We start from the raw sequence: 12,427 nt of genomic DNA on the forward strand, positions 1-12,427 counted from the left end.
GACAATAGGTACAGGTGATAATGGTCATGAGACAGACCAGTCACTATTTCACTTGTTCCTCTTATAAGGACTTTTTTCTTGCTACCAATAACTAGTAAACAGTGTTCAATTTTGCATGAAGATATATGCATAATTCAGTGTTAACCGATACACTTTTTCCTTTAATTCACTTAGATGAAAAGTCAGGGCCAAGTCAGCTTCGAGATTCTCCCTTCATTTAATCATTTTTCCTGGCCTTCCGAACACACAGTATCCATGGACTGGGTGAGCTGTTTGTGTGTGTGTGTGTGTGTGTGTGTGTGTGTGTGTGTGTGTGCGTGCGTGCGTGCGTGCGTGTGTGCATGTGTGTGTGTAGAGTAGACACTAGATTCTCATGAGTACACTCTGATTTCTATAACTCTATAAGAAAGTCATGATATAATGACAGCATTATATCTGGCCGGCCTTGCTAAGCTCTTAAGGCATAAGTCAAACAATGCAAAGAATGTACAATTTGATACAGGAGATGAGAGAAAGGGAAAGCAAAACTATGGAAAAGCACGTCGTGAGTTGCTCTGGATAAGGACATCTGCCAAATGCCACAACTGTAAATGTAATGAAAGAAATATTTCATTATACCACAATGCCTGTCACTCATAATCACATAGTTTGCAATAAACCTCCCCACAAATTGGAGATGTGCACTCATTTAGTGTTTTTTCCCACTTGTTTATTCACATTTTTATTTTAGTAATACACACACACACACACACACACACACACACACACACACATGTATGTACAAAATACAAAATTGAGAGTATTTTTGGTATTTTAGTACACCATTCAGAAAATACATATTCATGCATGGAAAAGCCTATTTAAGCACAGAATAGTACACAATATTGTTTGCTTAATATCTCTAAATTATGCAAGCAGACATGAATTCAACTTAATTCACACATGAATTCAAATTAAGCAAACAGTCATGAATTCAACTGCATAAAAGAATAATGGGATGGCCTGAAGTTGACCTGCTGCTCCTCAAACATGGACCCCTTAGTCGTATGGAAGCTGCCCCCATAAAGGAAAGTGCCTAAGGGGGATTGTTAATAATAGTCATAATTAACGTTGGCACCATGTCGTAATGAGCTGGGGTCATAGGGTCCCATGGCGGCATTCTCGTCATAGTGGTGCTGCCGGCCTTGATCAGCAGACCTTGAGTGGTCCATCCAGTAGGACAGGTCAGTTTCAAGTCTCTGTAAAGAATCATCGATGTACAGTTAATAGCTATATTTTCAGCACATTTGCGTTATTCGCTAAAGTCAGAGTTGCTAGTTTTACCTTCAGAAAGTTATCTTGCATTTCACTTTATGTTGCTGATTTGTCGATATTACACACGTGCACTTTTACATCAGTATGTAATTTTGTTTGTAATGTTACATGTAGAACCATGTTCCAGAAAAATGCTTGTTTCTTTTTTTGTTGTATTGTTGTATGACAATAAAGCTCCACTTTAACTTAAAGTGCACAGAACCTGCATGGAGACCACGACTCCAACACCCCACATGATTAATGGGTACTATGAAGGGAACAGAGGAAATCAAAGAAAAGGACATGCTAAGATGACACCTGGGTGTGACGTATAGACTGGAGTGGGTAAAAATCCCTTTAAAAAAAGCCCATGAAAAGGTTGAGGGGGTAGCTAGTCTTCTAGTAAGCAGTCCTTTCATGTTCTATCTAATTTGCAAATCCAGTAGACATGCTTGATGTGATAATGATGAGTCTTATTTAGTGTGGAAAAATATGACCTTTAGACATAAACTTCAATTGAAGTGATGAAAGTCTGTAAAACGGCTTTTGAGCTGCTTAAGGCGTCCACTGGGGTGACTGTCAGGTCGTATAGGACTTGGTCACATCTGTAGAGTACTAAATGTCATCGGGTCACTGTCAGTCAAAGGAGGTGAGGTCACAGGGACACACACCACGGGTCGCAGCTGAATTCCCAGCAGGACGCACATCACGGGCGAGCGCCATTAGCGAAGATCACACATCTCTTTCTGGCCCAGCTGTCAGCCGGACGATAGCCACGCGATAACGGTGATGCGGAGTGGCGTCTGTTGGTGCGACCAACACTGTCCCAGAGGAGCACTGAGGTCCTGATCAGGAGTATATTATGACAGCTTGGTCCAGCCGCACAAGAAGGGTTTGAAGTGATCACTCCTGACAGTAATCTCACCGTTGTTTCCTGTGATTTATTAGCCGTTCATGCCAGTTATTTTTGACTGCCTCTTCAACCTGGTGTTCTGTTATTTTTATATTCTAGTTATATATTATAATTTTTATTTTATTCTCTTTTTTATTTCATTATTCTATTTTTTTTATATAACATCTTTGCTTTGTGAATTTGTATTCAAGTTGGATATTGTTGCATTTTAGCCATTCAGTCAGCATGTGACATGATACTATTGCTGCTGTATAAAACATTTAGTTTGGCTCGCTCTTTTGTTCATTTCATATCAGTTCTCCGGCCCTGAATGGCATGCTTTCACATATATAAGCCTGTCACCCTGAAAGTGTGGCTTTAGAAAAAAGGTTGCTGGATGAGGTATACTCAGAATTATATTTACTGAGTGACATAATGAAGACAAGGTCGTGCTGAATGCACTATTGTTTGCATATGCTCACCTCACCTCTGGCCTACTAAGAACCATTGAGCGAATCCTGTAATCTTTGTCATTTGGGCCGTGAAATCAACGCTGTTGTAAAACATACCGCTTCGTCATAGCCCATGTGCATGAACTGCATAATCCACTGCTGCACATCCGGCCTGCTTCGGTCCCAGAGGTTCCTCTTGGGTCTCCGCAGGGAGGCCAGGAACTCTTTAGCCTTTGCTGGTGCCACCGCCACAGCAGGAAGCCTTTGTTCAATGGGCACTGGGCAAAATAAAGAAAAAAAGAACATACACACACGCACGTGCTTTCCATCTGAATCTGAATCGGTGAATTTATAACACGCGACACGCAAGGCCGCAGCTGCCATAGGCAGCCAGTTCCCGCCCCAATCACCCAATCCTGACGCTAAAGAGAAGCGAGTCCGACCTCTAGCTCAAGGCCCGGGGCTGTCGCTGTGTGACTTTATACATTTCAGCCAACGCCCTCATTAATAAGTTTATTGCCATCGCGCTGATGCTGTCAGTGATCAATCACATGGTGACCCTGGGGGTCAGGGCTTGGACGACAAGTGTGGACGAGTAGGAAGCGGAGTTAGAAGGCACAGAGCTGCGCTGGGGCTATATTTACAAGTTTAAGGTAAAAGGGACATTTGCTAGTCTGATCAGTGGGATCTGACTTGTGGGATTAGTTTGCTTTGTAGAGTCTCATACACACACACACACACACACACACACAAATCAATTCAGTGCCTACCGTCTCTCTTCTTCAGGAGTTTTTTCAACGCGCTCGCTCCGGAACCCCCTGTAGGAGAGGCATGCAGCAGAACACACAGCGAAAAATACACTGATACACAACATCACCAACACAGCATGCCACAGGGTTGCTTGGTCTCCTTGTTTTGCTGTGCATCCTGGAGTAATAACAGGCCTCCACCCTGAATATCAGCGACCACAAACCCCCGCAATATTATTGGGCTAATTACAGAATGAACCGCACAGCATTTTGGAAAACAAGAAACAAGACATCACACAGAAATGAACAATCCCATCTCAGACACACACAGAGCGTAATGGAAAAGCGTTGGAAATGGAAATAAAAAAAAAAAAAACGCACATGTTTATTGTTTAGTTACTATGAAAAATACGTCCCACTTAGAAGCCACATATTGCATTATGTTGCATTCCATTCAGATGACAAGTTTAAGCGACTTGTGAGTAACTCAAGCCTTCAACCTCTCAACAAGGAGAGAACTTAGGGTTAGTCAATAGGAGGTTTCACTGACGCCTCAGGTATATGGTGCACAGAAAGAACCATAATATTGTATTCCAGACTTCTATGATGGATTGGAAAGGCTTCATTTTCTATCCTAGCCCCACCGAACATCTTCTGTAACCATCAAAATCTCTTCAATCTCTTCACAAGTGAATGGACATCACATTATTAAATTGTGTGCACTGAAAAGGAAAATATGTGTATGTGTGCGTGTCCTTGTTCAGGAGTAATAATATAAACAGTGTGTGGCGGTCTCCAGTGTGGAGATGTTGGGGCGTTTGGACTCACCAGAGAAGGTGCAGAAGGACAGGATCACAGCGAACAGGAGCAGCTGGACGCAAGGTCTGACGGGAGCCATGACTGGCGCGTTCCCCCTCCGCCTCGCTGTGTGGCTGCTACCTGCACTGCGGGTGGAGGGGCCGGGGCCGGGGCCCCAGGGCCAAGCAGGCAAACATTCCAAGGGGGGACCTGCCGATGCCCGTGGTGGAATGCGGCTTGGCTTCACGGAAGGCCTCTGCACTGCTCACCAAAGCCAGCCCTCGTACGAGTGGAGACGGCGGTGCTCGCGCATGGCTCGCTGCCAGCCCCATCCGCCAGAACCAAGCAATCAACCTCTGATTTCATGTCCACTTCAAACAGCATCTTGTTTTCTTCCACAGATGTGGAAACTGGGAGATTGTCAAGATCCTCTAAAATCAATACCATTATTTCACCTAGTCATAATGGACTAATCTTGGGGTGCGATCCACCTATTGTTGGGAGTGACAAGAAATGTTTTTTTTTTGTTTTTTTCGTTCTGAAGGGTGAAAATCAATGGCAATGATTTGACAGAAACATTTTCACACTGCCAGTCCTCAACCAATTATTTTCTTTTTTTTTTTTTAAATGGTTTAAAATGCTCAAATGTCAGCTAAAGAATTGTTGGCAGACAGGATGTTCCAAACTGGCGCTGGAAAATATGTATCAAAAACCAGAAAAGACCTTTTATAGTCTTATTTTACCCAAGATCATTTTCTCAATATTCATGGACTTGTTTAATGAATAGATAAATAATTAAGAGCAATCTGCTGTCTTGCTCATATAAGTGTAACAGATCTTAGGGGGGACTCAGATGTTTTCCAATGAGCAATGAACACGTATCCCCCCGAAACCCAACATCGTCTTCTTCAAACTTTAATTCAATTTCTTGCTCCGACTTTGAAGTAATGACGCATCCTACCAGGCGTAATGTGCTCAGGAAGGAGTGTGGCGGCATCCTGCAGAGGGATGTGCTGCTCCGAGTCGGGCAACTCTCCTGAACGTCACCGCTCCGAGGCCAAGAGGGTTCATTACTGGGATATGATTAAAGGGCACCAAACTGTACACGAGCGAAACTACAGATGCAGTGAGCTCTCTGGAAAACTCTGCAACTAGGTTTGCTTCCAAGCCTTTTTCTGACGTAAACTGTCAGTATACTGGCTTGTATGCTGGGAGACATTTCAACTTTCAAGCCTACAAAATGCTTCCATGCAAAATGCTTCCATTAGAAGAAAACAACCATAAAAAAGGAGTGGAGAATCCAGGGGACATGGTAAATGTGTTACTTTTTGGGTCCTGAGTTAGCACACCATTAATTCTTCCTGCACAAAATATAAGCAGGACCCTTGAACAACCAATGACTGGCCTGTGCTAAGCAGATAGCCTAATTGGCTAATTTTGTCATTGTGATCCACAGCAGAGCTCCACACATGGAGCACTCATTGAAATTTGTCCTCTGCGCTTAACCCATAGTGAGCAGTGGGCAGCCAAGAAGGGCGCCCGGGGAGCAATGTGTGGGGACAGTACCTGCTCAAGGGGACCTCAGCGGCACTTTGACAGTTCTGGATCTGAACCCTTTCAGTTACAAAAACCACAGATGTTCGACGTCTACCTGAAGAAAAGCTGCCATTCCCAAACATAAGACCACAGCATTACAGGAAGGATCAAAAGTAGCAGGTGGGTGTCCTACTTTACTGTGGCCCTGGTTTTTGACAACAATCAGCAGTCTAAATTCAAGAACTTCACCTAAAATAATCACCCAGGGGTCAATCACTGCTGTAGTCAACCTCTCCTTCTTTGCTTTGTTTCTATTGGTCGTGTGACGATCTATCACAGTGCACAAGGTCCACAGGTTCAAATCCCATTACCTACATAGTGTCCCTGAGCAAGACACTTAACCCTGAGTTGTTCTAGGAGGACTGTCCCTGTAACTACAACAATGCTGGAGGTGTGGAAGGGTTAGTCAATAGGCTCATCGTGGACCATGGTGAGGTCGAGGATGCCTGCCCTTTGTTTCCTGGCGGTTGCGTACACTCCACGATGGGGACGATGACAGGAGTGGTGGATGGATGTCAGACATAATCATGTTTTCAGGCCAGATGGCTGTCCATGGTTGACTTTCACTACACAGCTGCTTCTCATCTGCTGGAGGTTCCCCAAAGTTCTAGAGCTGTGCCTAGAGAGGAGGGTACTGTCATATCTTGACATTTCGGGAAGCTCCAGTCCTGCATTCCGGATGGGAGTTTTGTGTTCATTTTGTGTGTCCCTGTTTCTTGATTGTGTCCACCTTTTATGATAAGTATAAATGTATTCCTGCTGTGTCTTATCCTTGACCAGTCATTGACATTTACTGTGTGTTATACCACTGAGCCACATCTGCTTTCTTTTGTTTAAATCCCTGTATTTGTCTGCGTTGAGCAATTGTTTTTTCCACTGCCATGCCATGCCTTCTGACACCCATACATGTAAATATATATCTTTTCTTGTAGTGTTATCTTACAGTTATAAATGTAAATATATATATTTTCTGGTAGTATTATCTTACAGTTATATTTGTATTTTACCTCATACATATACTGTTTATTATTTTCCTTGTGGTTTTCAGTCACTCTTCCTTTATACTCCCTCCATTTTTGTGCTTTTTATGGTTACCTTGAGTTCATCGGCTCCTTTATCTAGTATTGTGTTGAATATACATGTTCATCTGATCTGTCTGCACTCTATTTATCTAAGTTGAATATATGCATTGTAACCTGTAATATGTCTGGACAGGCTAATTGGAGTTTCGATCTCATTTGTTGCTGGAGGGCTACATCAGTGGGAGGAATGTGATGTTCTCGAGCTTACAAATTTCTGTAGCAACACTAATACATGAGCAAAATCATAACTCATCTGTGTTTGAAAGTTGTTTCAAGTGTTACACACACTTACTTCTTAGCATCCATTCAAGAAAAAAATAAGTGGATGGGATATCAAACCAGTTCAGCTTGCGCCGTGAATGTTGCCTTAGCTTAGAACCCAACTGTTCTGTGTTCATTAGTATGACTGAAGAAGTGAGGATACAGCTGCATATGGGTAAAATTAATTTGAAAATCACTATTGTGTCTGGTTTTTGGTGTTTTCAGCGGCAAAATCAGACATTTTAATCATTTTTAGACACACTCATACACCCGTGCAACCTCAACAAGAAAAATCTGGACCGCTGCTGCTCGCCACATGTTCGAAATTCACCGTGATGTGCAGACAACAAACCCTGTCTGAGGTGGCCATGTAAAATAAATATTCATGTCCGTATTTTAGCTTCAGGACCAGACTTTCTCTCGTCACGCAAATCAGAGGAACTGGTCCATCGCTATAAAGCATGATGTTCCAATAAAATCCAAACAGAATGCTTTTATGCTAATGAAATGTTGTTGTGTTTTGTTTTTCTTCGGTCTCCTGGTGGTGAGGACACGGCCTGGCTCACCAAGAGCTGTTTCTGTTGGCTCTGGTCACTTTAAACCTATCTGGAACAGTATGATGTGCAACTTAAAGAGCACCCCGGGGGGGTGAAAGTGAAATGCAAAGAAAAGTGAAATGATTACATATGATTGGCTTGGCCCATTATGCACGGAACTCTGGGTAACGTGGACTGAATGCATTGTTACTCAATCCACATTGTTGTGAGCTGCTGTGCAATTATGATTTTGCATATTTCTAACCACAACTAATTCTGACCTGGCATTTTGATGGGCATTCTCTTACAATTAAGTTGCATGACATATCTCTAAACATCATTCTGCTTTATTACATTGCTTATAGTTGACTCATAATATCGAAAGCCGCAGCCTGAACGACTTCCAGTTCATTGCTGAAGCTCAATTTCAGCAACTGTCTTCACTTTAACTATTTCTTATTGCAAAAAGCATAAGTAAATATAGTACGAGTATTAAAGTATATTAAAAAAAGTTATACCTACATTTTCTGATGGACCAGCTCCTCAACGAATATTTTTGTTTCTTCTTTAATCAGTTCAACTATCTAAACCATACTTAGATCATTTCAAAATCAATTCTAATCAATTAACATTCTAAAGTGACAGTTTGTCTTGTTGTCCATCAAAAATGTTGCTTATAATGGGTCTCTCTAAATTTCTAGAGATATTTCATTAATCAACAGTCATTTCCAGCTACCATTTACAACATTAGCAATGTCTTGACAGGATTTTTGATCAGTTTAATGGCCAAAACTATTTCTTTCTTTTTAGAACTGTTGACATTTTTAACTGGCACTAAACCTTTAAATTGAAGTACATAAAGAGATACCAGTAGCACAGTCCCAGTACAACCAATGGCCTGTATGGAGAACACACTGCAATCATCTGAAGTGTCATTTTTGGGCAAAAATTGCACATCCACAGATTATAATTTGATTGGGCTCATCCTGGCTCAGAAACGCTGGAATTCTTCCAGGGTTTGAAGACCTCTCAGTCTATAAGATGCTGGATGTCTGGAACATCACAAACATCCTTCCCCTGCAGGCTGGGACAGAGTCTCAATTTTATCTGGTTTGTCCAGAGAAGAGTACAGTGTGCACTGTGCAATTTGATGCAATCCCGCAGCCAATTTATACACCGTTCAGTTCACTCACTCATATAAATCTCTGGTTGGTGAGGTTTCCATAACAACCAGTTAAGGTTAGTTCAAGGCAGCATTGGAAAATGTGTTGTGTTGAATCATATGTCCCGTATTTAAGGCAATTATGAAAAACAACTTATTTAATTGTTTAGAACATTTTATGCAATCATATTTTCATTTATGCATTTTTCTCTTAAACAGATTATGAATTTGCTCAACTCATGAAAAAAAGAGTGAGGAGGGCTTCTGAAATCCCTCTTTTAAAACGAATGTATGCAGATGACTTCCAAGCTTAAGGAGGAGGCTGACCTAACCTCCTCCTACTCCTCAGGGGCAGGAGGGTCGTAACCCAGGCGACTGGCGGAGGGAAAGTGGGCCCAGAAAGTCCTGGCAAGCTCCTCCATCTTGTCGTAGCCGGCAGTCCTGCGCAGCTCCTCCATCCAGCCAAAGAAATCGGAGGAGCTCATGGCCCAGTTGGGCATGCTGCGTTTGTCCCTCACGCCTGCAAGAACCACAGAACAGAGCACACAATAACATTTCAATGTGAAATGTGTGGACATTGCTTTTTTTGTAGAAAGTGTTTGACAGCACCTTCAACCATGGCAACCAATGGCTATTATAGTATAGATACTATAATAAAAAGTATAATACTATAACCTAATTCACGGTACAGTTATTGAACTAATATATGCATCTTGTACAGCCATTTTACAAAACTATTCTTTTTGTCATATGCAAACTATTGGATTCTGCAGAATCTGAGGCTCCCCGTCACAACTCTCTACCTACTTGAAGTGGCTGACATGACTTCACACTGACTTTTTTGACTTTGACTTTTATGAACGGCAATTCGAAACTCAAACGAAAGGCAAACCCCTTTATGTTTTCGTAGTGTGTAAACCCAGAATTCCTCCAGGAGGATATTACCGAGCACAAAAGGGTTCCACAGAGAACGACGGAGGATCGCTAGGCCAACTCTTTCAACTCTGTGTGTGAGCTCGAGACAAAGCGTGGTGGGGGAAATATAGACGAAGGTGGCGAGCCTGTATCACATGCTGTTTCTCCGTCACTATTGGCCGGGAATGAAAGACTTGAGAACGTTCTCACCTGTGTCTTCACTTCCTGTCCTTTCTGCCCCTGGAGAATGAAGAGAAGCGTGTGTTATTTAAAAATGCAATTCACATTGGGAGGCCAATGTGAACCTTGGTTTGAAGTTTTTTTTTTTGTAAATGTGCATATTTAACCACCAGAGAACAAAATGGACAAAGAGATGAAAGACCCGAGGACAATCTCTGAGCGTCTGCGGCTTTGTTTATCTAGAAAACTAAAACTTCCCCAAATATTTCTCAAAATGCGAACCCATGATTGCCTGTGAAACATGAGATCGAGGTGAGATGCGCTCACAGAAACACATTAGGGTAACGTGCAGGAACGTGATAATTACTTTTATCCTTATATCACAGTTCCTGTGGCCGCTTGTAAGAAGCTAAAGAACCATTTTCCTTCTGAACGGCAATTTATACTTCCCCCACTGCCGTGGCTACAATGGCTACTGTCACAGAATCGTGCGTGTGTCTGTAGCATGACAGTCACGGTTGAGTTTGCAGGAGAGAGCAATAAAAGCAGGGTAAACTCAGCTGGTGGGACTGTAACATTTGTTAGAAATGGTAGCGATACTGTCGTATACAGACCACAACCCACAAGTCAAAATGCTGTGTTGCTGTGCTCTCATTGCTACTTTAATGCCCATTTTGGTCACATTTTTACCATCCTTTATTACAGTGTATCTATGCAGTATTAATATAGGTATGTGTTAATGCTAACAATCAATAAAAAAAACCATAATGAATCGATTAATTCATAAGACAAAACTTCCCATGATGCATATAATATTTAAAACTATGACAGAGACAAGTGTAGGAAAGAGGATCAGACAGAGAGTGACGGGGAGACGATCGGGTCTTACAGTTGCTGATGATAAATAAAATGGAGATAAGATTTCATGCAGAATAATTTGGTTTTTATAATACTTCTGCACCCACAAAATGCTGTGAAATGTCTGTCACATGGTACCGCGTACGTTTAAATATGTTCATCTGGTCACACTTGATTTCTGCCTGTCTCCGTGATCAAATAATGTAAGTCTAAATCGTCATTGCCTGTTTCCGTCTGTATAGAGAGATGGCCTCTGTCTAGGACGTATATGGCATCCGCGGCATAGGTCAGGCGGGCCACGGCGGTCAGCGGTGCGCCATCACATTTCGAGTCCCCGCTCCACCCTTGTCTGTGCTGCGTTTACATGCTCTCCCACGTGATGGCGCCGGATTCCACCAGCTTCTCCGGGTTCTTTTCACCGTCCAGAGCTGTGTGATGGTGTGAATGGTGTGTATGTCCTAAGCAGTTATGGAAAGTGGTTGAGTGAGTCCTAGGTCAAACCCAACACAAGAACTAAAGAACGTGTTAAATATGTACGAATGAACGGCAGCGATGAACATGTTCGTTTTGACTACGGCTGCAAGTATGAGTGGAACTGTAATGTGGTGCCTGTATAAATTATTATATCCGCATAGTAACACAAAGATAACAGCAGAAAGCTGAAGTTGATGCCCTTGCACGTGGGCAGACGTAATCAGATCCAGAAATCCCTACCCACAACCCCCCAGTATCTGGTGCCCCGTGTAATCCCAGGGATTGATCCCGTTCGGTTAAGTGATTAAACTGAAATCTGCATGCCATCTACATACCTGTCAGGCAAAGGACTCCCAGCAGGACCAAGCCGAGCGAAAGCGGAGCCAGGCGAGGCATGGCAGACACCGACGCTACCCCGAGCGAAGGGAGAGCGAGCCGCGTTAATGTCCAAGTCAAACTTACAACAGCTTGTAAAGTCAGCGTGCCAAAAACCGTGCAGATGCGAGCGGAGCTCAATGGAGCTGAATGGGACATGCATGAAGAACGACTTACGTGGAGTGCAACCTCTTGGCCGTATCGCGCTCTTTTGTGGCCCGTGTACGTGTGCGGCTTATATTTACAGACCCCATTGATTGTAGCGGTGGGCAAGACTTGCCATGTTTGCCTTTCACACACCCTTTGCATGTGCGAGTCCCATCTGGGCCAATCCCGCTTCTTTCATACCCGGCCTCGACTTGTCACACCTTCGGCAGGCCGGCCGCATCCCTGAAAGGGGTTTTTGTGCGAAAAAGGGCGGACCAGATGGAACATTCCAAACTTTAAACTGATGCCTTCGCTGCCACGTTAAAAGAAAAAGAACATTTAATGCGCTGCTTCATACTCTGCAGCCGCATGGGAGAACAGCCGAGTGACGTGCGAGATCTGAGCTGCGCCGGACGTCGATTTATAACGCAGACGGTGCGGATGTCAGTATGTGAGGAATCCAGCCCTCTTGATTTGTGTGATTTTCTGCCTTCCACGGAGTCTGTTCCAGGCCAAGATTTTCTTGGCTTCCTCAAGGCGCCTCGAGGCCAAAACTCGTTAGCGCTTTTGTTACTAGGACAATTGCAAAATGAGCGATATGCAGTTCCTGTCTGAATCAACAGTTTGTAAGATGTCAAATATTATCCTAGGACTGCT

At 43.1% G+C, this 12,427-nt stretch overlaps 2 protein-coding genes across 2 annotated transcripts; both read right to left on the reverse strand.

Annotated features, from left to right (window-relative positions):
• Positions 1-860: 860 nt before the first annotated feature.
• Positions 861-4,284, reverse strand: ecrg4b (ECRG4 augurin precursor b). The gene is made up of 4 exons (XM_028955305.1): positions 4,215-4,284; positions 3,408-3,455; positions 2,755-2,915; positions 861-1,238 (listed from the first exon to the last, which is right to left on the reverse strand). The coding sequence occupies exons 1-4, from the start codon at positions 4,282-4,284 to the stop codon at positions 1,089-1,091; spliced, it is 429 nt and encodes a 142-aa protein (XP_028811138.1). The 3' UTR covers positions 861-1,088.
• Positions 4,285-9,100: 4,816 nt separating this feature from the next.
• On the reverse strand, positions 9,101-11,919 carry otos2 (otospiralin 2). Its single transcript, XM_028955481.1, has 4 exons — positions 11,801-11,919; positions 11,584-11,658; positions 9,947-9,976; positions 9,101-9,341 (listed from the first exon to the last, which is right to left on the reverse strand). Exons 2-4 carry the CDS (start codon positions 11,642-11,644, stop codon positions 9,160-9,162), a joined length of 273 nt encoding a protein of 90 aa, XP_028811314.1. The 5' UTR covers positions 11,645-11,658; positions 11,801-11,919; the 3' UTR covers positions 9,101-9,159.
• Positions 11,920-12,427: the final 508 nt, after the last annotated feature.

Source organism: Denticeps clupeoides, chromosome 15 (assembly GCF_900700375.1).
Source record: "Denticeps clupeoides chromosome 15, fDenClu1.1, whole genome shotgun sequence".
Lineage (NCBI taxonomy): Eukaryota > Metazoa > Chordata > Actinopteri > Clupeiformes > Denticipitidae > Denticeps > Denticeps clupeoides.

Bases quoted from the DNA above. Each gene is read 5' to 3' on its own strand.
- ecrg4b (XM_028955305.1), bottom strand. From the start codon at position 4,284: ATGGCTCCCGTCAGACCTTGCGTCCAGCTGCTCCTGTTCGCTGTGATC. The intron at 3,456-4,214 runs GTGAGTCCAAAC...CCTCTCCTACAG, and splicing joins GTCCTTCTGCACCTTCTCTG to GGGGTTCCGGAGCGAGCGCG. The intron at 1,239-2,754 runs GTATGTTTTACA...GATTCTTTACAG, and splicing joins ACATGGGCTATGACGAAGCG to AGACTTGAAACTGACCTGTC.
- otos2 (XM_028955481.1), bottom strand. From the start codon at position 11,644: ATGCCTCGCCTGGCTCCGCTTTCGCTCGGCTTGGTCCTGCTGGGAGTC. The intron at 9,977-11,583 runs GTATGTAGATGG...TTCATTCTCCAG, and splicing joins GGGAGTCCTTTGCCTGACAG to GGGCAGAAAGGACAGGAAGT. The intron at 9,342-9,946 runs GTGAGAACGTTC...TGGTTCTTGCAG, and splicing joins GACAGGAAGTGAAGACACAG to GCGTGAGGGACAAACGCAGC.